Below are 20,947 nucleotides of genomic sequence, written 5' to 3'. Positions count from 1 at the left end.
CAATCACTTGCACTCACACGCTGTGTTTTTTAATTGTTTGTGCAATGTTCACATGAAGTTCACATAATTAATGCGTGACAGAGATTTTGAACTTTTCAAAAAGATTTTTGTGCACTTGCACGAATCCGTACACAGTTTACAATGGTTTACAGTTAACAATTTATGATGAGTTTACTCTCCTGCACGGCAGAGTGCGTGCAAGTACGCGGATCAAATTCATGCAAATGTCACAGCGCCTTAATAAATAAAGAATTATGAAAGTATTGATGTATTGCATTTTATTTTTGGTGCTATATACCCTGTGAAATTAAGTCATATTCATGGGGAATTTAGCCTGATTTTACCTGCTGCTGATACATGCTCAGAAACATGAACCTCTCATAAAACTGGACTTTGATGACATCGTGTACAGTAACGCCTCCTCAAGATCCTCTATTGAAATGAATGGGAAAACGCAGAATTTTTGACTGTGAAATCTGTGTTTTGGTGGACTTTGACTGTGAATAAATCAAAATGGTTAAGATCTGTGTTTTACAAGGGTGAACTAAAATGGTGAGTGTTGCTTATTAGGTGGACAGATTTTCCAAAAATAATATTTTGAGGAGGAAAGTAGAGGTTTTTTGTTTTGTGTTTTGAATGCCTCTGGACAGACTGCATGAATGAAGCCCAGCATAGCATGAAAATGGTCTTCAAAACATGGATGTAACCACAGATTTTATTCTTTCCATTCGTGTGGCCAGGAGAAAAAGCACATTTCCTCTTCCGAAAGCATGGAATCGGCCATGTTTGTGGTTTGTGCCGCAATGTCGCTCTAAGCTGAGCTAAGATACCTTGTGCGGGATGCAGGCGACTCTCACTGAGGAAGCCGCTTCTGTGATCACGGAGTAGGACAGAAAGGTGACAATGAGTGACCACTGTTAACAGAATAGCTGGGACATGGACCAGCTCCCAGCCCTTTGAGTTATTGGCTAAGCTTGGCTACGCCGATGGCTAAGATAAGATACCGGTAGAACTGGTGTTAGTGACACTGGCATATCTGGACAAAGCTGACAGAGGAATGTTGTTTTTCTGTGGACAACAGACAGCGCCACACAGTGGAACAATAATTCTACATGGCTCTGTGTGTGAACGCAGCAAGAGTGAAATCAGCGACACTACTTTTATAGTATGTAATCATCATAACTATTCAGTCTTTTTAAGGCCTAAGCGATTTTTTTTTTTTTTTTTAATATACCGATAGAAACAAGCGGAAATGAACATATGTTGATCACAAAATACTAGAACTTATTGTGGCCGAATTAAAGCCATATTACATTTGTTGACAAAAAGCAGCCTGGATTAACTGTGTGTACTGGTGTCACAAAGTCATGAAGTGGACTGTAACTGGACTCAGGTGGAGTGACCTTCAGGCAATGAATAGTCAACACCTGAGGTTACCTCACTTTTATGACTAAAAATAGCTTTGAATCTGTGAGCATTATTCAGACGCTGTATAGCTGATTTTATTTTCATCAGCTACATCATTGCCTGCACAAGCTAAAGAGTTGGAAGTAATAATTTGTAATCTGGTATATAATTTTTTACAAGATAGTGTTGATTGGACCAAGATATGCCCCTTAAATTCCACCTCCTTAAGTTTTACCATCTCTACAATCATTAGGGCCCCTTCACACATAGTGCGAATATGTACAACTCAGGGCGACTCACAGTGAAGCAGCTCGTATGAGCGAACCACGAAATATAGCGCTGATGGGCCGGCGTGCACGATCCCGGTGCGATGGTTCGTGCACGCGACGGTGTCTTTCGAGCAGGAGCACAGTGCGAGCAGTTGCAGCTGCTCGCAGTGTGTTCCATGGGACGAGCTGCACCACATCGCGCCGCTGATGTGGAGGAAAATAAAATAAAAGCCAGCTGTATAATTACTGAATATCACAGAGTTGATATAAATAATACATAAAAGGGGATGCAATACAGAAGCTCATGGTTAAATAACCCTGGTTAAATAAAAAGAAAAAATACCACAGGATTCGAACCCGCACACTCTGATTACCAGATGGAAGCTTTACCACTGCACTACAATCACTGTCTTGTAACAGGAGTGTGAAATGGCTAAAATCAACAAGCAGATAAATGTATTTTCTAAAAAAAAGTGCTGTGATAACTGACTATGTGTGAAGGGGCCCTTGCTAAACTTGCAACAACCTGAAGAAAACATGTCATATTTTCAGCTTAGCACAATAAAAATAACAATAAAATTGAATGACATTTGGTGGAGGTAGGCCTTGGGTAAAGGTTCTCTTGTAGAACCCGAATGTAGATGTGGATTTCTGTGCATTTGTTACATTAAATAATTTAATTGATTTATTAAACTGACCCTCTTGGTTAACATTAATAGTTTGGTGAAACAGCCCCTTCAATGGCCCTTGTGTGGCCAATCGTTTGACTGGTAGTGTATGTGCATGAATGTGCTTGATAGTCCAATTAAACTGTTGTCTGTCATTTGAGATATTTTAATTTTATCCCATATCATGATAATTAATTTTTTTTTTTTTGGGGGGGGGGGGGGGGGGGATTTTATTTTTACATGTTCCATAATTTCATTAACCAGTATTGTATTGTATTTTGAAATTAGTTATATAATGCTACCTTTGCAAGTAGTTGTAAACAAACATTAGATTAAGATGAGGATTGGTTCGGCTCACATCTTCACAAGTTAATCAGACAAGTGACCCTTTGTTGTGCAGCTGCTTTGTGTTCCCTGACACTTAATGGTCATTGGCAGGAACACCAGTTTACACGTAAATTCAAATTACGTCAACCTCCCCGCAAAATGCTCCTCTTCAGGCCGCCATTTAATTTATTTTTAAATTTACTGAGGCCGTTCTGCCATGCAAAGGAGCATTTTGTCCAGCCTCATTAAGAGGCCAACAGCAGCACAGCCCCCACAGGTGTAATCCCATTTACTTGACACACGTTTTATGTGCTGGTTAAAAGCTGCTGAAGTAGCAGTGCAGTATTAGTAAATACCAATTTGGAAAATACACTATATGGGCATTAATCATTTTTCCATTTCAATTGAGCAAGCCACTGCAGGTTTACTGGAAATGGGATCAAGTGCAGAAAAATGCATTGAAAATAGATTGCTACTCTTTAATTGGACCAGAGTGATGTATTGTACCTTCCCATCAAGGCAACATGTTTCATCAAAATGTGCACTTCTACCTTACTTTCTTATTTGATTACTACAAGATATCCACAATGAAACAACTTTCTGAAAATAGAAACAAGGTGCGATTACTGTATCGATCATTTTTAACAATGTTAACAAACTCTTCAATCTGAATTATGCTGAAGGGGCCAATGATGGGGTCTAGACCAAATAAAAAAGGCCCACGCATTGCAAAGAAGCCCTTTTAAAGTCTGACTCATATCATGTATACACGTATTCGCTTTTCTTTTTTGTTGAATGTCATTCCTTTGATGGTTTTATTCCCTTAAACCCCTCTGTCGAGCAGGTTAGCAGAGCGGCTGCACGACTGATGAGCGTGGCAGGAAATTGGCAGATGGAAGCATCCATTTCACTGCTAATTAGGGGGTTCAGAAGCCCGCCGACTGACAGGGTTCAACTGGGCAATGTAGTGCCTGCCAGCTCCCATCCCGTGCGCTTTATAAAACGCTCTTTAATTCCCCGGCACAATATCATTAACTTTGTAAGTGGATGAACACAATGGACAAGCAATTTAATTAACTTCTTGCATTGAATGTTGGAGGGGAGACTAAATGAAATTAATGCACAATATTTCCCAGGGAGGCAGCCAACCTTGGGAGTGGGTCTGGATTGTTGGCAGGTCAGGTGCTGCCATGGCTTTGGCCAATTATGCCTTGTTTAGACCCATCCATAATATTTTCCTCAAAAGAAAATAAAATCAGTGGTTTTGAGATCAATCATGAGCGTGGGTTGCTATGCATTCTGGGAGATTTTAGAATAATTAAGTGGAAGGCCGGAAACGCCAGCTGAAAATACAAGCAAATCTGTGCAGCAGTGGGATTTAATTAGCAAATAGATGGATGTATTTGGAAAGTATAGCTTATACAGTTTCCTGGTTTTTTTGTTATCACATGTGACAAATGCAAATCACACTGCACTTCTCTGTATAAGGTCTTGGGCTTGATATATTTGTCTCTGCTGTGAGATGACACAAGAGTGTTGTCCACACTGGCCACATTACCAGACAAAATAGCTTCAGGTGGTCTGCAAATGAATCAGAATGGAGAATCTGCTGCGCCTCTGTTACTCTTAAGAGATCGATATTTGTTCTACTCTTCCATGTAAACCAATTTTGCTGCAAGGTTTGCCAGCAAGGTCCATTGTGGGGACGTTGGAAGAACATTAAGGTGAACAACTTTAAATCTGAATTACTGTGAAGTAAATAAGTAAATCCAAGTAAACAATATCTTTGAATTGCCTTATTTGGTTCCTCTGTCACTTCCTTGTACCCCCCCCCCCCCCCCCCCCCGCCACACACACACACACACACACACACACGTACACATACATACACACGAGCACATGAGACAAGGGCTCCTTCAGGACATGATAGATGGCTCCAACACATGGACTGCTTTCAGATCTAAAGAAGTGAGAGCAGTTTTAATGTGAGTTTTGTCTGTGTCAGTCAGAGCTTCCATACATCAGATGAATAACAGACACTGTGGCTCAATACTCTGAATTCTCAGTCAGTGGTATTGGGAGATGGCCTTCACAAACACATATGGCTACCTGGGCTGGGATTTCGGCTCAGGAGGGGAAAAACATGTGTCTTGTTCTGTATCACAGAGCTACACAAACAAAGTCAGACTATAGCTTTTGCTGTTGCTCACTTGTGGACTGTGGTGTTGTCTTTACTGAGGATGACAAACGTCCTGTTGGTGCAGTGAAGGTGCTCTTTTCACCCCTGATGTGGGATATCAATGAGTGGATTTTTGGATTGTCATGTCAGACTGAGATTAACCCTGTGGGGCCGACGCCGTCGTATACGACGACTAAGACCAAGCTTTATTAAATTATAAATAACTTTTGAATGATATGAGATAGAAACTTACTTTTTTTTGCTGAAAAGTTAACTCCACGGACTTTCGAGCCAGCCATCGGCCATCTTTGTACTCCTCATAGAAGCTGTGTGATGACGTGCGCAATGTGAGTGTCCAATCAGAATTGGTTCACCATCACATGGTTTTCCAAAATCCAATCGTAGGGCAGATTTACCTCACGTGAAAAGCCAAAGATCGTTTTCAGGAGTGATATGTTACTAGTTGGCCCGTTTGAATAGCCCCTTGGGTGCTCCAATGAGTACATACTAATGGCACCCTGCGCCATTACGCACAGCAATCAGTGAAAGCAGGAGCAGAGGGAGAGCCTCTAATGACAATCTCACATGCTCAAACGAAGAGTGTGTAACTATCAGGATTGCTCCACTAGCTTGCATTTGAATGTTACTGGATAACTCTGTTGCTTTCTCTGCATAAAGCGCTGTTTACCATATCAATGGACAACAAAACGCATAGACCATTTTGTATATATTGTTCAAAATGTGCATTTGTGTTTATTGTTTGAACCTTTTTGTTGTACAGTCTTTCACACAAGACCTCAAATTACCTTTATAAAGTGTCAAAACACTTTTATGAAAAAACACATTTATTATAGTTTGCTGTGTGTTTTGAATAAATGTGTGTGGAAAATTATTTTTCGCTACTTTTTCCTTGCCTATTTTTGATTGTAAACCTTTATTACACTTATACACTTATAAAACACAACAAAAACATATATATTCTGAAAGCACAGGTTGCCCTGAAAAAAGAGACATAAAACTTGATTGTGGGATGTAGAGAGAGCTGTTAACAGCAATAATAAAACATTTATGCCAAGCGAGTGAACTGTCCAAAAAATGCCCTCGGACCCCAGAGGGTTCATCTTTAATAGTTTAATGAACAACAGGTTTATAAGTTAAACTTGTTGGTGGTTGCTGAGCACACTGTGTTATCATGTTGATCCATCTGGACCGGATACTGTTCCATTTGGTGGTGCAGAAGCAACATTACAAAACATCTGTGTGCCAAAATGCTGTATAAAAGCCCAAACTACCCTGAACCAGCATCAAACTGATGAGCATCCACAGCAGACACTGCAGGCTTGAGCTTCGTGCACGAGCACATCCAAATTCTGATGAGTTAACAAGAGTATGGGCAAAGTGAGCGCAAATGCTAAAGCTGAGCAAGCTAAACATAAAATCATGATGTTTCATGGTGTACAAGGTCTGTGAGAAAAGTATCATACCTTTTTATTTTTTTCAAAAACTATATGGATTTGAATCACGTGCGATTACATCAGCCAACCTTGAACCCTTGTGTGCATGCGTGAGTTTTTTCATGCCTGTCGGTTGCATCATTCGCCTGTGGGCAGGCTTTGAGTGAGCACTGGTCCACCCCTCCCGTCGGAATTCCTTTGTCTGAGAACTTGCTGAGAGACTGCCGCTTTGCTTTATCAAAAGTTTTTCAGAAACTGTGAGACACATCCAAGTGGACACCATTCGAGAAATTCATATGGTTTTCGGTGAAAATTTTAACGGCTGATGAGAGATTAAGGAGTGTTACTATCGCTTTAAGGACAGCCCATGGTGCCGGACGGCGCGCCGTGCCTCGAGCCACCCTCGTCAGCCTGTTTCAAGCTGAAAACTTCCAAATTTAAGCCTCTGTTGATCCAGGACGTCGTGAGAGAGCAGAGAAGTTTCAGAAGAGGTCAGGATCAGCAGTTTGTCCGGACATTCCACTGTTAAAGGAGATTTTGTAATGAAAGATGTGCGGACGGATTCGCACGATGGCACGCAGCCGCTCATCACGCGGTGGCACAGAGAAACACCTTCGTATTGGAAACCATTCGAAAGATTCAGGCGGCTTTTGATGGCTTTCAGTCGAGTGAGTATCCGAGAAATTGTTTAACAGCTGGGCATGTTCCAACTTGGCCCATAACTTCCAACGGAGCGCACAGTCCTTAAAGCGATAGTAACACTCCTTAATCTCTCATCAGCCGTTAAAATTTTCACCGAAAACCATATGAATTTCTCAAATGGTGTCCACTTGGATGTGTCTCACAGTTTCTGAAAAAATTTTGATCAAGCAAAGCGGCGGTCTCTCAGCAAGTTCTCAGACAAAGGAATTCCGACGGGAGGGGTGGACCAGTGCTCACTCAAAGCCTGCCCACAGGCGAATGACGCAACCGACAGGCGTGAAAAAACTCACGCATGCGCACGAGGGTTCAAGCTTGGCTGATGTAATCGCACGTGATTCAAATCCATATAGTTTTTGAAAAAAATAAAAAGGTCCGATACTTTTCTCACAGACCTCGTATTTTGTGATAACAACATAAATGATAATACACAGGAGTGCACGCATTAGCACAATACAGTTGAAATGACAAACACACGCGCACACACACACACACATTTTCCAAAGTCCACTGAACTACCATAAGCAGTTTGTGCGAGGTGGGGATGGATGTTTCCATGGTTGAACTCTCAATTGAATGCAGCCAAAAGAAAGAGAGGAAAAAAGTTACACATCTTGAAAGCATGTGACTTCCAACATGCACACAAGAAGGAGTACAGTACAGACCCACGGAGCTCTGGAGTGGCCACAGAGAGACCAATTTGAGATATAATTAATTCCCACAGTTTGATTAATTAACTCCTATGCATTATATGAAATAATTAAATCATTTTGCCGGTGCTGCCGAATTGATTGTCTGGGTCATACACAGCAAAGACATTTATTCGTACGTCTGCGTGCATGTGTCTCTCTGAGCAAACAGCATCCATTCTGTGGTGATTGAATGAATTTCTGTGTTTGTTATTATCCACATAAAGATACAGTCCTCCTCTCACTTTGTGTCTCTCTCAGTTTACCATGCAGGTGCTCAGTTTGGCATATTGCATGAACTCATCCAACGTGGGAACTAATTAAGGACATAAGAACAAATTGTAGGTTATTCACACATAGTAGTGTTTCCAGTGCTTTATCAGCCTCATTGAATAATTGACCTCCCTTCATGAATGCATGGGCCACAGATGGGAACACAACCTTTTGTGCAGCTCCTGCACTCCTCCTCCTCCTCTACATGGAGAAGATCATGGTTGTCAACGCCGTACATTATGATGTTATATATTCAAGTTTTTAAATCCATTCATTGTTAAACAACCAAATTTATTTTACTTTATTAAAATGATTATTAATTTTTATATTATTTGTGTAAATGTAATTTATCTGAGGTCATCACTTTTCTCAAACTGTTTTCATTTGGACAAACATCTCACTTTTTCCCTTGTATACTGTCAGAACAATGCACATGAAAGTTCAGTCAAAAAAATGAAGTACCATTTTCTTCATCTGTTTTTTTCTTATTGCCGTTTCTTCTTTCCATGACATTTTGTACTTTTAAAAGAATTAGTTAAATTGATACATACTTTAGATGTTTACAGAGTATTTCTTTTTGTGAATGGTTTTTGCACTTCAGGTGAAAGCAAAATAGCGTGCTGTGCAGTAATACCGAACTGCAGAAATCATTTAACCACAACACACTGCATATTTAAGATTCTAATCCAATTACATTTTTTCATGTGAATCTGATTGGTTAATCGTGTGTGATTTCAGACCGTTTAATATCCGGGTAACAGTGGCAAAATATTTGACCATTTCACATTTGGATGTATTACTCCGCGCCCTGACCGGTCTTCTGACAAGATGTCATTCCTGTTGAATATCATTCCTGTCCTCCACGCAACTGCGCATGCAGTTGGGTGGAGAACAAAACTGTGCATGCATGCACAGTGTTGTCAGGACGCGGAGCTGACAAAATGCACAGTTCGACAGAACATCGGCCACGTGCGCTACTAGCTGTTAGTGTTGTTAGCTGAGAGTGAGAGAAAGTCACTTTCCGACGAGGCCACCTAAATGGGTGATTTCAAGCTGCCATACAAAACTACTGATGTGTTTTCTGATTGTCAGGATGCGTAACTGTCGATTTATGCAACAAGACACAAAATTCTACAGAACTCCAGCTGCGCGCACTGCTAGCTGTTAGCGCTGTTAACTGAGAGCGAGAGAAAGTCGCATACCGATGTTACAGCCTAAATGGGTGAATTTTATGCTGCCATACAAAAGTATTGATGCGGATTCTGATACAGAATTACCGTTTCACATTTGATGAATATTCACATTTGATGGATTACTCCGTACCCTGACCACTGTTGGAGCGATACTGCCTCGGCTCGATTGTAAGCCTCGCTGACCGACTTACCTACAGAAAAATAAACCGTGTAAACAATGGAATTGAATTAGAATGGGAATAACACCCTTGTATGTGATGATTTGTGGATGTTCATGCTGTTATATGGTCACAAATAGCCATTTTATGGCTCCGCTAACGTGTCACCGTAAAACTCCTTTTTTAAAGCTCTATTTGCGACCGTATAACCAGCATGAATGTCCACAAATCATCAGACACAACAGGGTTATTCCCTAACTGACTGACAGTTTGGAACTAATGATTTGTTGCTATAAATAACCAAAATTAGCATTCTATTTTTGAATCTATATTAAAGTATGAATTGTATTATGATTGTATAGATAAAGCATATTTAGTAAAACACACAGGCAGTGCAGTATGTGTACTTTATGGTAAATCTATGTGGAGCAGTTACCATAAACTAAGTAATTGCAAGAAGGAGATGACCCAGAAGAATTTATAGTCTTCTGTGGCTGTAACTGGAGAAACGGTGCAAGTTTTGCATTTTGCACCACCGGTTACACAGCTTCATAGTGGAGCGGAGCAGAGAAGAATTTTCTTTCAACAAAACAGCTCAAATCTAGACTTGCATCTCCGATGTGCCTTGTTGTGAAATGTCACTGAACTTTAAAAGAAAGCTTTCTCTATACCACATCATCTAGAAGCTGTATAACTGGTGATGGAAAATCACCCTGCTGTTTGTATTTCTTCATAAATGATGTAAATAAAGTCCAAGACATAATCAGTGTCTTGGAAATATTCATGCATCATCTCCTGACTTGTCTGAAGAAAACTAGATGTAAAAGTGATGGTTTACATGTATTATACTAAAGGGGGCACTTACTTATTCACACCACCATTTTGGCTTTTAGATTTTTTTTTTCTTTTAATTCATGATGCAGAGATTACTTTTCATTGTAAGTTTAAAGAGCATCATTTAGAAAAATTATACCAAAACCCTGAATTTTTTTGTTTTTTGTTGTCTTAAAAATTTCAAACATGTAAAGCTCAAAGGGCTTCACAAACTTTCAAGCAGCACTGTATCTATGTGACAAACTTTTTTCAACAAACCCTGGAAGCTAATCATTTTCTCCAGCTGAAATATGCATCATTTTTTTAATTTTTTTTTTTTTCTCTCTCTCTCAAAAAACTATAAATACCCACAGAACCAAGTGGCCCAGGGCTGAGGACTATTGGTATTAGCTGATACTTTATTTTAATGTGAATATTCGTCAGTCCAATTCTCTCCCTCGTGTTTGAAGCTGTTGTGAAACAGCATGGGCCCCTGACATCAAAACATTATTTCTTCATGACAGCTTATCTGATTGACCTTTTGGATGATTGTTTGTGTGTTTCTCTTTTTCTTGTCATTGTGTTTCTCTATTACATTTGCGTGTGTATTTTTTTCCTGCATGATTTGACAGATGAATAAGCTTTACAGATTTCTAACCAGTGAAAGATAAACTAGAAAATAGTCCTTTTTTTGTATTTGCTGTAAAAGGTAAAATGTCACAGAAATCTGTGAGGATGTATTTCTCTCAGGTAGTTGTAACACAAAAATTCAATTTGTGTTTGTGTGCCGTTACTGTTGGCAGTTCATTCTCTCAACAAGTTGTTCAAATAAATTGCTGAAATTTTCATAATAATAATTAAGCTTATTTAGTGTTTCCCAAAGGATTTTGTCAGTCTGTGGTAGGTAGACCTCTGACCTGGTAGTGAGGTAAATGTAGTACATTTTAAAGATAAATGCATCAGTCTGACAAATTTTGAGTGCAAAATTAAGAGGCTGGAACTAGTGATGCATGATAATTAGTTTTTGCCCATATTCAATATGCCGATACTTTAGAATAATTTTTTGCTGATATGATATATAAACAGGCAGCACAATGGCTTAGTGGTTAGCACTGTTGCCTCACAGCAAAAAGGTCATGGGATTAATTCCCACCTTTGGTTTTTCTGTGTGGAGTTTTCATGTTCTCCCTGTGTTTGCGGGGCTTCCCTTCGGGTGCTCCGGCTTCCTCCCACGTCCAGAGACATGCAGCTTAGGTGGATTGGAAACTTTAAATAGTCTGTAGGTGTGTGTGCACGTGTGAATGTGTGTGTTTGTCTATATGTGGCCCTGCGACAGACCGGCGCCCTGTGACTACTGGGATAGGCTCCAGCCCTCCATGGCCCTAATTGGAGTAAGTGGTTGAAGATGAGTGAGTGAGTGGTGATATATGAATATTAAGGATTTTTTTTATTATTTCAATGAAAAGCACCAGGTCTCTTCTGTATTGAGCTGATACACTTATAGTGATGCATGACTTGTTGCCACATTTCAGTAAAACAGTAAAATTTAGGTGACTTAAAATGAAGAAAGCTGGAGCATCCAGAGGTTACCCACTCAGACCAGGCAGAACATGCAAAGTCCACACAGAAAGGACCAGGTCTGAAATAAGCCTGGGACCTTCCGAATATGGCAGTGTGAGGCCAGGACTCAAAAAAGTTCAGACCTGAGTAAAAATCCAATTTATGTTCATGTCCAATCCCGTTTGAATCTGAGCCAATGAGTCTGAACAGTCAAAAACTGCATGGAATCCATTTTTTTTTATCTTTTTTTCAGCTTCATATATGGGTTATTTGAAATGCAGTTCAAATCACATTTTTGCAAATCCATTTTGGTCTGACTGCTCAGATCAAATTCTGGGTGTGTTTGATAAGTCTGTAATTGTTGACACTATTTGAAGTTTGTGTTTACGTCTGCAGTACAAGAAACATGCAAGTTTGATGGTCTGGAAGGCAGATCTGCACATGTGCAAAACAGATCTGGTAGTGCCATTACTTCAGCTTCTAAGCACTAATGAGGAAAATGGAAAATGAGGATTGCTATACGGACACACAGATTGGATCTTGTCACTTTCTATATATACTGTAATGTGGACACTCAAATCAGTGAGCTCAGATTTGAAACACTGCAATGGCAGGAAAACTCAGTTACTATCCCATATGAAAATATTTACATTCAAACACATGAAGCATTAATAACATGAGCGAAGCATCACGTAGCGGCGCAAAGCTCACTCATGGGTGTCCTAAACAGGAAGTGCCAAAATTCAAGTCCATAATAAAACAGGAAATGTTCAAATGTCAAACACTTCCTGGGTTGACAGACGAGAGCTCATGGAATCTCGCGGGAACTCAGTGGCAAGCTCAAACTCAAAGAGGAAGTGCCGAATTCTCAGTCACAGTGAAACAGGAAATGTTCAAATGTCAAACACTTCCTGGATTGACAGACGAGATTCCATGGAATCTCGCGGGAACTCAGTGGCAAGCTCACACTCAAACAGGAAGTGCCAAATTCTCAGTTACAGTGAAACAGGAAATGTTGAACTCTTCCTGGCATGGGTGGAGCTAGAGTGGAGGCCGGGGTTTTACTGGACTCCCCTGAAATCTGATTGGACACAGATGATATGCATATTACAGTATATCTCTACATAATTAAGAGAGGTGAAATGCTGTGTCGTGTATCATAATGATAATGGGACCTGTATCCATTCGTGCCTATTTTTTAATGAGTTTTGTGACACCATGAAGTCAACTACTGCATGAAAGAAATAATGAACTCTTGGTAGAAGAATAACAAATTATTTGTAAAATTTGTAAATGTTAAATGTTCACCACAGATTACCTTCCACATAATTAGTGTGGACAACGATGTAATTACACATTATCACATTACTGAATCGTGGAGCAAGTGTATTGTTTGACTTTCCCATTTGTGGAGCTTTGTATCAAGCTTACAGTGTATTTTGTTGACGGACAAGCGTGTTCATCATACAAACCCATAAGGCTGCTGATGACTGCGGAACATGAGAACATTACCGTCTGAAGTTATGCAGTGTCTCTGTGATCACAATGGAGTATGAATGTGTCAGCTCTCCTGGGACTGGACACTCTCTCTTAGTGCAGATTGGAGGTGAGACCTTGAAGAAAAATTATTACTTTTATGTTTGCTTTATGGCTCATTTTTCACATTAAACGCAGAAAATCTATTCAGAGGTCACAGAATTCCTGCTTCCTTTCATCCGGCAGAACTAATTTTTGCAGCCCTCAGTATCGATAAAGCACTCAGCGGAGCACAGTATGCAGGCTATGTACTGCAGCTTTCAAGTCTCTATTTTCCACCAGCCAGTCTATTGGGACTTGTTCAGCCACTATCTGCTGGGGTTTTGGAAATGTCAAATACACACTTGCATGAAAACACAGACACACACACACACACACAGATAGTGAGCACAGCAGCCGTTGTGCCATGCAGCGTACCCTTATCTCTGAGCAGTGAAGCCAATACAACTTGTGATAAGAGATATCATTGCCAGAACGAGTCATAAAACCTCAGCTTTTATGGCACAGTTATTGTCTTTCTGTCTACAATTATGGTGATTACTCATTTCCCCTTACCTCCCCTGCAGCCCTCATGGTGCACTTAATAGACTGCATTTTACTAATGGAAAATTAAGTAGCCACTGTGGTAGGGGGGGGTTTATAAATATGTAAAATATACTTTTAATTATTTCAAGTGAATCTGGCAGTTAATCAATAAAGTGGGACGTGACAAACATACGTTTGACACAGGCCATTGTAACGCTGCTGGTAAAAGATAAGCATGGCTTGTCAGCGCTGTCCGGCCCTAATGAATATTTTGAGCCTGTCATGTAATGGATTAATTGCGCCGCGCTAATATAATAGCTCCTTCATGAAGAGTGCAGGAGGGAGAAGGAGAGGGAGAGTTAGAGGGAGCACAGCAGCTGTGAGGTTTTGAACCCTTATGTCAAATAAATATTTATTAGGGTTGAGGGTTAAATAGATTTTTGCATTTACACAGATACCCACTTAAGCAGAGCTGTTTATCATTTATTTGGAAATTGATTAATGCTGATTTCTTTAATGCAATACTAATTTTATTTTTAATAGTGCGATTCACTGACAGCTTGTAGAGCTATTACCATCCATTTTAAAGAGCATTTGTGAATTAAACTAAAGGGATAAGTCAGATGTAAATTATGTCTTTATTATTTTTTTATAGAATGAGCACTTGAGAAAATCATTACAAAGATTGTTGGGGTCAAACACTAATTTCTTGTTCTCTAGTTACTATAGTTATAGACATTGTAAAGACATGGCTTTATCATAATTTAAATTCTAACTAGAAGGATATTTACTGCACATCAACTAAAACCCTAAAGCCATATCTTGGATGGGGGGGGTGTCCTTCAAATAGTGAGCACATTGTCCGACTACAGCATGTGTCAAAGTGTTAAATATTGGTATCTTACAGAACAATTTTTTAAAAATAAACTAACATAAAAATTAAAGAAACAAAAATGCAACTTCAAAAATGTAAAAACATTAGGCCTGGCATTAAAGTCCCCCCCGTGTTCATGTATCCATCGCCTGACTTGTGTAAAACATGGCTGCAGAAATGATGATGTAATTATAATTTTGTTGTATTATATTTAAAGTTATGTATGCTTAAGCATGACATTGTTTTGGCTTTTATATTTTTATTTTATTGATGTCATGTCTGAAAGATTATTTTTCCAGTGTGAGTTTGAAAGGCATCAGTTTAGAAATTTTAATATTAAAAAGCCTGAATTATTTTGACATCATTACAAAATTCAAAGGCGGTTTTGTCTTTCTGTCTTAATGTGTGTGTGTGTGTGTGTGTGTGTGTGTGTGTGTGTGTGTGTGTGTGTGTGTGTGTGTGTGTGTGTGTGTGTGTGTGTGTGTGTCAGCTGTCCTTGGACTGGACACTCTACCTTAGTGCATATATATCTGCATGTATATTGTGTGAGTTGTGGTTTAATTTTGGAAAAACAAAATTGTCATCATTTTAAATCTTTGTGCTTTTTAGCTCAAATTGAATATTCTGAAAATTTGAATTAAATCATTTAATCTGTTTTCTGACAGAACTTATTGTATTCACAATTAATAGCATGTGGGTTGAAAAGAAAACCAACAGAACAAAACACTTCCAATGATCTTAACTTTAGCTAAATAACAAACCTCGCTAGTTTAAACCTGTTGTAAGCATGTTCTGGAAACTCAGGGTTGATCAATCAACTTCTTTTCTGGAAAATGTACAGGAAGTCGGAGACAAAAACTGAGAGATGACAAATGTAACAATTCCACCACGGCCTTTTAGGATGAGGCGTAAAAACTGTTTTAAAGATTTATGGCTCCAATCCTTTTTGATGCAATCTTTTCAGAAACTGTTAATAATGAAAATCTTTCATTATTAAAATGTTCAGTTTTGGCTATGTCAAGATAATATGTTTAGTTTCCCTTCATCTGCAAATGTAGTAACTATGGTTACAATATCACAGTTTTGGCCCAATTTTTTTTTTTCATTTAAAAAAACAAAAACAATAAAACAATAAATAAATAATCTTCTTCAGCAAACAGAAACAGATTTTGTTACAAAGTGTACAATAGTGTAAAAATATGCCAAACCTCCTTCCCGCTTTGCGGATCTGCTCTAAAATGTAATCTTTTCTGCTCTGTTTATTATTTAATCATAATTCTGTTTGCAATCTAACACACAGTCAGAGGGAGAAACATAAGCTCCTTGGCAGCTGTAATAAAGTCAAATAAATTGTTCATTTTCTCATGTGTCATATTTCAACATGCTCACATTTACTACCTGCTGATATATTCACACAAACAACAGCAGTTAGCATTGTGGCACTATTGTGACAAATAGCCCCATTTTTCCTTCTTGGCCCTGTTGTTCTATCCATCTCTGCCTGTTGTCGGCAGTTTGAGGTGAAAGCGAACATAAAGACAAGTGAGCACAAATAAGCATAGGGGGCCTTCCTGGAAACAGTCCTCTCGCAATGGGAAGCTGTGACCTTGAGTCCCGCCTTCGCCCAATGCCATCCACTTTCATACACGCACCCCTCCCTCATTCTCCATCCTCCATCTGAGCGAGGAAGAAATGACAATTGGAGAGGAGCACGGTGAGGTTTGGGTTTACCACCTCTGTTCTCATCAATTAAATGTGCGACAGTGTTTTCCATCTCCTGAACTTATATGTCAAGGAGATGGGCAGGACCTCATGTTTGTGCTTTTGACAAATCAGCAAATGTTTAATCTCAAGATGCGCCGGCGCTCATAAATAATGCAGAGGCCGGCCCAGACCCAAACTCTCGCCCGGAGTGGTGGAGAGATGCATCGTTGCCCAGAGTTAAAGAGAAAAGCCTCCAGACTGGACCTCCTCCTGGACTACCATTATTATCCCCCCCTGCAAGCGAAGGTTTGAGGGTTGTGTAGCATTCATCCTGTCCGTCCACCCATGTGTCCGTTTGTCTGAGAACTGTAAGCGCAACATCTCTTAAACCAATTGATGGATTTCAGTGAAACTTCACCACTGTGCCTGAAGGAAAATAATTAGTCTGCCATCTTCAAAGGGAGATCATTGGACTTCTTTAATACGTCATATTTGTCGTTTGCATGTTTTAACAGACTAGATGGGATCTTCAATATGGGTTGGACCGCTTTTGTTAATTCAGGTGTTTCATCACAGAAGATTTACTATACGTGCAATGCATGCTATATATGCAAGCAACTGCTGTAGTATGGCAGATGGAAGGGTATAATTTGGTGATCTTGATCACAGATCTCTACTTTCTCTTGCTCCTTTTTGCTCCTCCTTTTGATCACTGCCATCCATCTCTATACCCTCTTAATAACTCACATCTTTTTTTGTTTTTTAAGCAGACTTGACTGAATAGCTTTTATGTGTCTGTTCTTGCTTACCGGTGGTATCTTCAGTCTGGATCACAGTGTTGTACACGTAGTTCACACATTGCTGTCTCATCTCATTATCGTCTCACTCAGTTTAATTTGCCTCCTCCACACTGTGAAAGTTGCCCAGCATCCTTTGACTCAGACTGCCACTCACAATGTTTGCCATCTCAAAGACAGAGGGGGATTGAGCTTGAGCTTTGCCTCCATTTGCCCCAAGTGTAAAGAGGGCAACAGAAAGCAGTGTAGTGGACTGTGAACCGCATCAAATCCCCTGCTGCACGATTCTCACTTCTTCCCACAGAGTTTGATTGGCTTGTCCACCGACTGGGAAAGTTTCCTGATTGTTCACAAGGAAAATTAAGATTTTAAGCCTATTGAAGTTGATCTTTGCTGATTCAAAGGTCCATCTGAATGTGTTCTTTGAAAGCTCAAATTGTTGACTCCCCACATGAGAAGAGTGGAGGCGCTGACACTGTGCTGAGTACTGTACTGAGAGCACATTTGCACCTGTTGTTGTGCAGTGTTTGTGACTTTCCATTCAGCAGAGCTGTGTGAAGTGTGCTGTGGAGTGTGTTAAGAAGTGAAGCTGAGTCTTGGCTTTATTCTCAGTCTAGTACATCAGTCAAGATTTCTCAGGTCCATCCTTTGCTCACTAAATGTTGTGAAAAGGTTTTGAGCAGCATTCCTGGAAACTTTGAAGGCATGAAACACTAGGACGGGACAATATAACCAAACATTTTGATTGTAATGTGGGATTTCATAGAGCTTGTTTATATATTAATTTTGCCCCATCAGAGTTATGTTCTAGTTCCTTCACTCTTCAGTGCTGGCGTGGAACGGGTGTTGAGTCGGGTTGCAGAAAGCAGCTGCTTTTGTTGGTGAGGAAATGTTTGCTGACCTTGACTTTGTGGACAATTCTATGATCTTTGAGGAGTCAATGGATGCCCTGAATGCAGCACGTGAGAGTATGAGTAAGGAATTGGAGTGTTTGGGTTTGTGATTGTTCTGAATCAACACTATGAATTTCAGTGACTTTCTGGCATCAGAATTGTATCTGTATGCAGTCAGAATATCAAACTTGTAGAGACATTCACTTCATCTCTCTGGGACTTTGGCCTTTGAGACTGAGAGACACCTGGGAAGAGTTTTTGGATTCATGAGGTCAATGGACAGAGATGTTTGGTGTTGCATATAGCTTTGCAGTCGATGGAGGTCCAAGTCTTGAGGATCCTGGTGTTTCCTGTCTTACTGTGTGGTTGTGACTGGATGTCTTTGGTATTAGGCCTCTTCAGGGGATTCTCGTATACCACTGGAATGATGTTGTAGTGATCTGTTCTTCTATTTGCATCATGAGGTGGTACAATACACTTGGCATGATCCAACACACAGGTGTCTGTTGAGGGCAACAGGAAAAGGCCAAGGGGATGTCACCATTTTGCTTGGCTGTAGCAGATAGATGGATAGTTTTGGGAGGTGAGATGAACTGGTTGTGTGCTTGCCATGTGGTTGCCATGCAGGACCCAATGCAGTTCTGTCATATGATAGATGCAGTTACATGCAGTATCAGCTCATGCTCCCAGACCTGACCCGACCTGTACTAAAACATATCATAACTATTGATAACACCATTGGGTATTGACGAAATACGGAGCTGGTGCTCAAAGTACTACAGTCAGCTGCAGCTGTCAACAGTTTTTGTTTCTTTCACACGTCTCCGTACATTGTGCGCACCTTTGGCACCGCAACTTTCCCCATAAATACATAAACATCCAAAGGCTACATACCTTAATTGGCTGATTAAATCCCTATTTTTCTGGTTTGTGAAAAGAAGTTGCAATACTGGCTACTGCTTATTGCTAGTTTTTTCCTGGAGTCGGACTGCATGGTCCTAGCTCACATTATGGGCACTGTAACAGACACCAGTTCTCCAGCAGATCATTTTTTGCAAACAGAAATACCTCCATCCTGACTCTGCATATGTGTGACTTGATATGCAAATCAAAAATAAATAAATAAATAAAAATAATGGAATGGTGGCATTCTTGAATTGTGATTCAATGTGAGAATCAGTAAATCAATTCCACCTCTTCAAATGTTGCAAGTTTACATCTGATCCTGACAGTTCTCAAAAGTGACACAGAGTCAGTCCTAAGTAGTCAGGAGACCACTTTGGTAGATTAGATGCTGTGTGTGTCTGTACTGGATCCACTGTGGCAACCCTGAACAACTGGGGGCAACCAAAAGACAAATTTCAAATGTTGCAAATTTTGCAAAATGTTTCATATTATTCAATATTAAACTGGTGCACAGTTTAATTTTTCCTCTGTGAAGTTGTATAATAAACTATGCTTTTAGGTATCATGGACTTTGTTATCCACCGTTGATGCTGGGAGATACGTATGTAGTGCATTGCACTTCAATGTTGTGCAGTTTTTGGGGTTTCTTGCCTTGTACAGGGGCACTTGGACACTCAGCTGTACAGTAAATGAGGGTTGAATCTCATTTCTAGCTACAACTGCCATCTTGCTTTCACGGAATGTGCAGTATAATATCTTTAAAAGCTGTCAAGAACATCTTTGAGAAAGCTAAACTTTTAAAACCACCACAGTCTAAGTAAAATGGCCAATTTCACATTCAGTTTTTCTCTTGCAGGCTCTTGGAAGTTTCTTCTTTATCCACGATTCTTTGAAAAACATCCATCAGTTTGACTTCAAAGGTGAGACACACTCAAACATCACACATCTACTTGTACATTTGCACCACACTGCTGAAATTAAATCTTTTCCTTTGTGCCTCCGTTATCCCACCCATGCATGCACACCCATTAGCAAGCTAGTCTCACTTCTATCAAAACCATGGAGCTAAGATTGGCTTTGAGGATAATATAAAGGGAGCAGGATGGTAATGCTTATTAATATTAGGATTTAATGCATAAGATTCCGAGTGTGCGGTAATGGTGTGCAGCAGGTTATTGGACAGTTACGGCGGTCTCATCAGCCTGCTGTGTCAGAAGGGCTGGAGTCCGGCGGCTGTGCTAATTAAAGAAAGGATATAGATGTGGAGGCGCCTCACTTCCTATTAGACCCACGTCAGAATTATCCACAGTTACCGCAGTGAAGGACAGGGTGAAGGCAGGGGCAGGGTCAAGAGCTGACAGGAACATGACCCCATGAAGGTTCCAGACTTCTATAAATTGTCTTTGTTGGAGTTGACTTTCTAAAGTTTGTCAGCAAAACTCAGTTCAGCTTGAAAGTATTACTATACTGCACCACATCACTGTGTCTTTGCTAAAAATACTGTCAGAATTCAGTTGATGCTGCCTTACTTTAAGGGTAACACCATGATCACCCCAGCCGAATACAGGTATTTTTCATTTTGACCAGCAGGTGGAGCAGTTGTCTGACAAAGGCCACAGTGTCTCAGTGAGCGCTCATGACATGAGGAGATACTGATTCACACGAGGTCTCTGTAAATATTAACTTTACGTGTTTGTAAGTCCTTCTTTTGCTTATGTGTCCATCTCTGTCTTCCATCTCCTGATCAGCCAAGAAATTCAAGAAGGTGATCGGGAAAGAAATCTGCTCAGACACACTAGAAAGCATATCCATGCTGGAGAAGGAGAAGTTCCCACAGGACTACTTTCCCGAGGTGGGTGAAGAAAAGTGCTGATGCTGTTAAACCTCACAGATATCACAGAGAAAATTAGAAACCGCGTACGCAAACACATAGAAAAACACAGTCATGCAATTCAGTGAAAGAACAAACGCATGTTTACTTCAGTGTCGTATATAATATCACAACAAAATAAAATGTATTTCT

General features: G+C 40.0%; 1 protein-coding gene across 1 annotated transcript in view; it reads left to right on the top strand.

Moving 5' to 3' along the window:
* LOC117523759 (inositol polyphosphate-5-phosphatase A-like) overlaps positions 1 to 20,947 on the top strand; it is a 640,661-nt gene that overhangs the window by 330,497 nt on the left and 289,217 nt on the right. Inside the window, exons 5-6 of the mRNA XM_034185374.1 lie at positions 19,781 to 19,844; positions 20,673 to 20,776. Coding sequence (XP_034041265.1) covers positions 19,781 to 19,844; positions 20,673 to 20,776 — 168 coding nt within the window. The remainder of the gene's footprint in view (positions 1 to 19,780; positions 19,845 to 20,672; positions 20,777 to 20,947) is intronic.

Source organism: Thalassophryne amazonica, chromosome 13 (genome assembly GCF_902500255.1).
Source record: "Thalassophryne amazonica chromosome 13, fThaAma1.1, whole genome shotgun sequence".
In the NCBI taxonomy this organism is placed as follows: domain Eukaryota; kingdom Metazoa; phylum Chordata; class Actinopteri; order Batrachoidiformes; family Batrachoididae; genus Thalassophryne; species Thalassophryne amazonica.
Note: the sequence above shows the minus strand (reverse complement) of the source record. Positions and strands in the feature narration are given on the sequence as shown.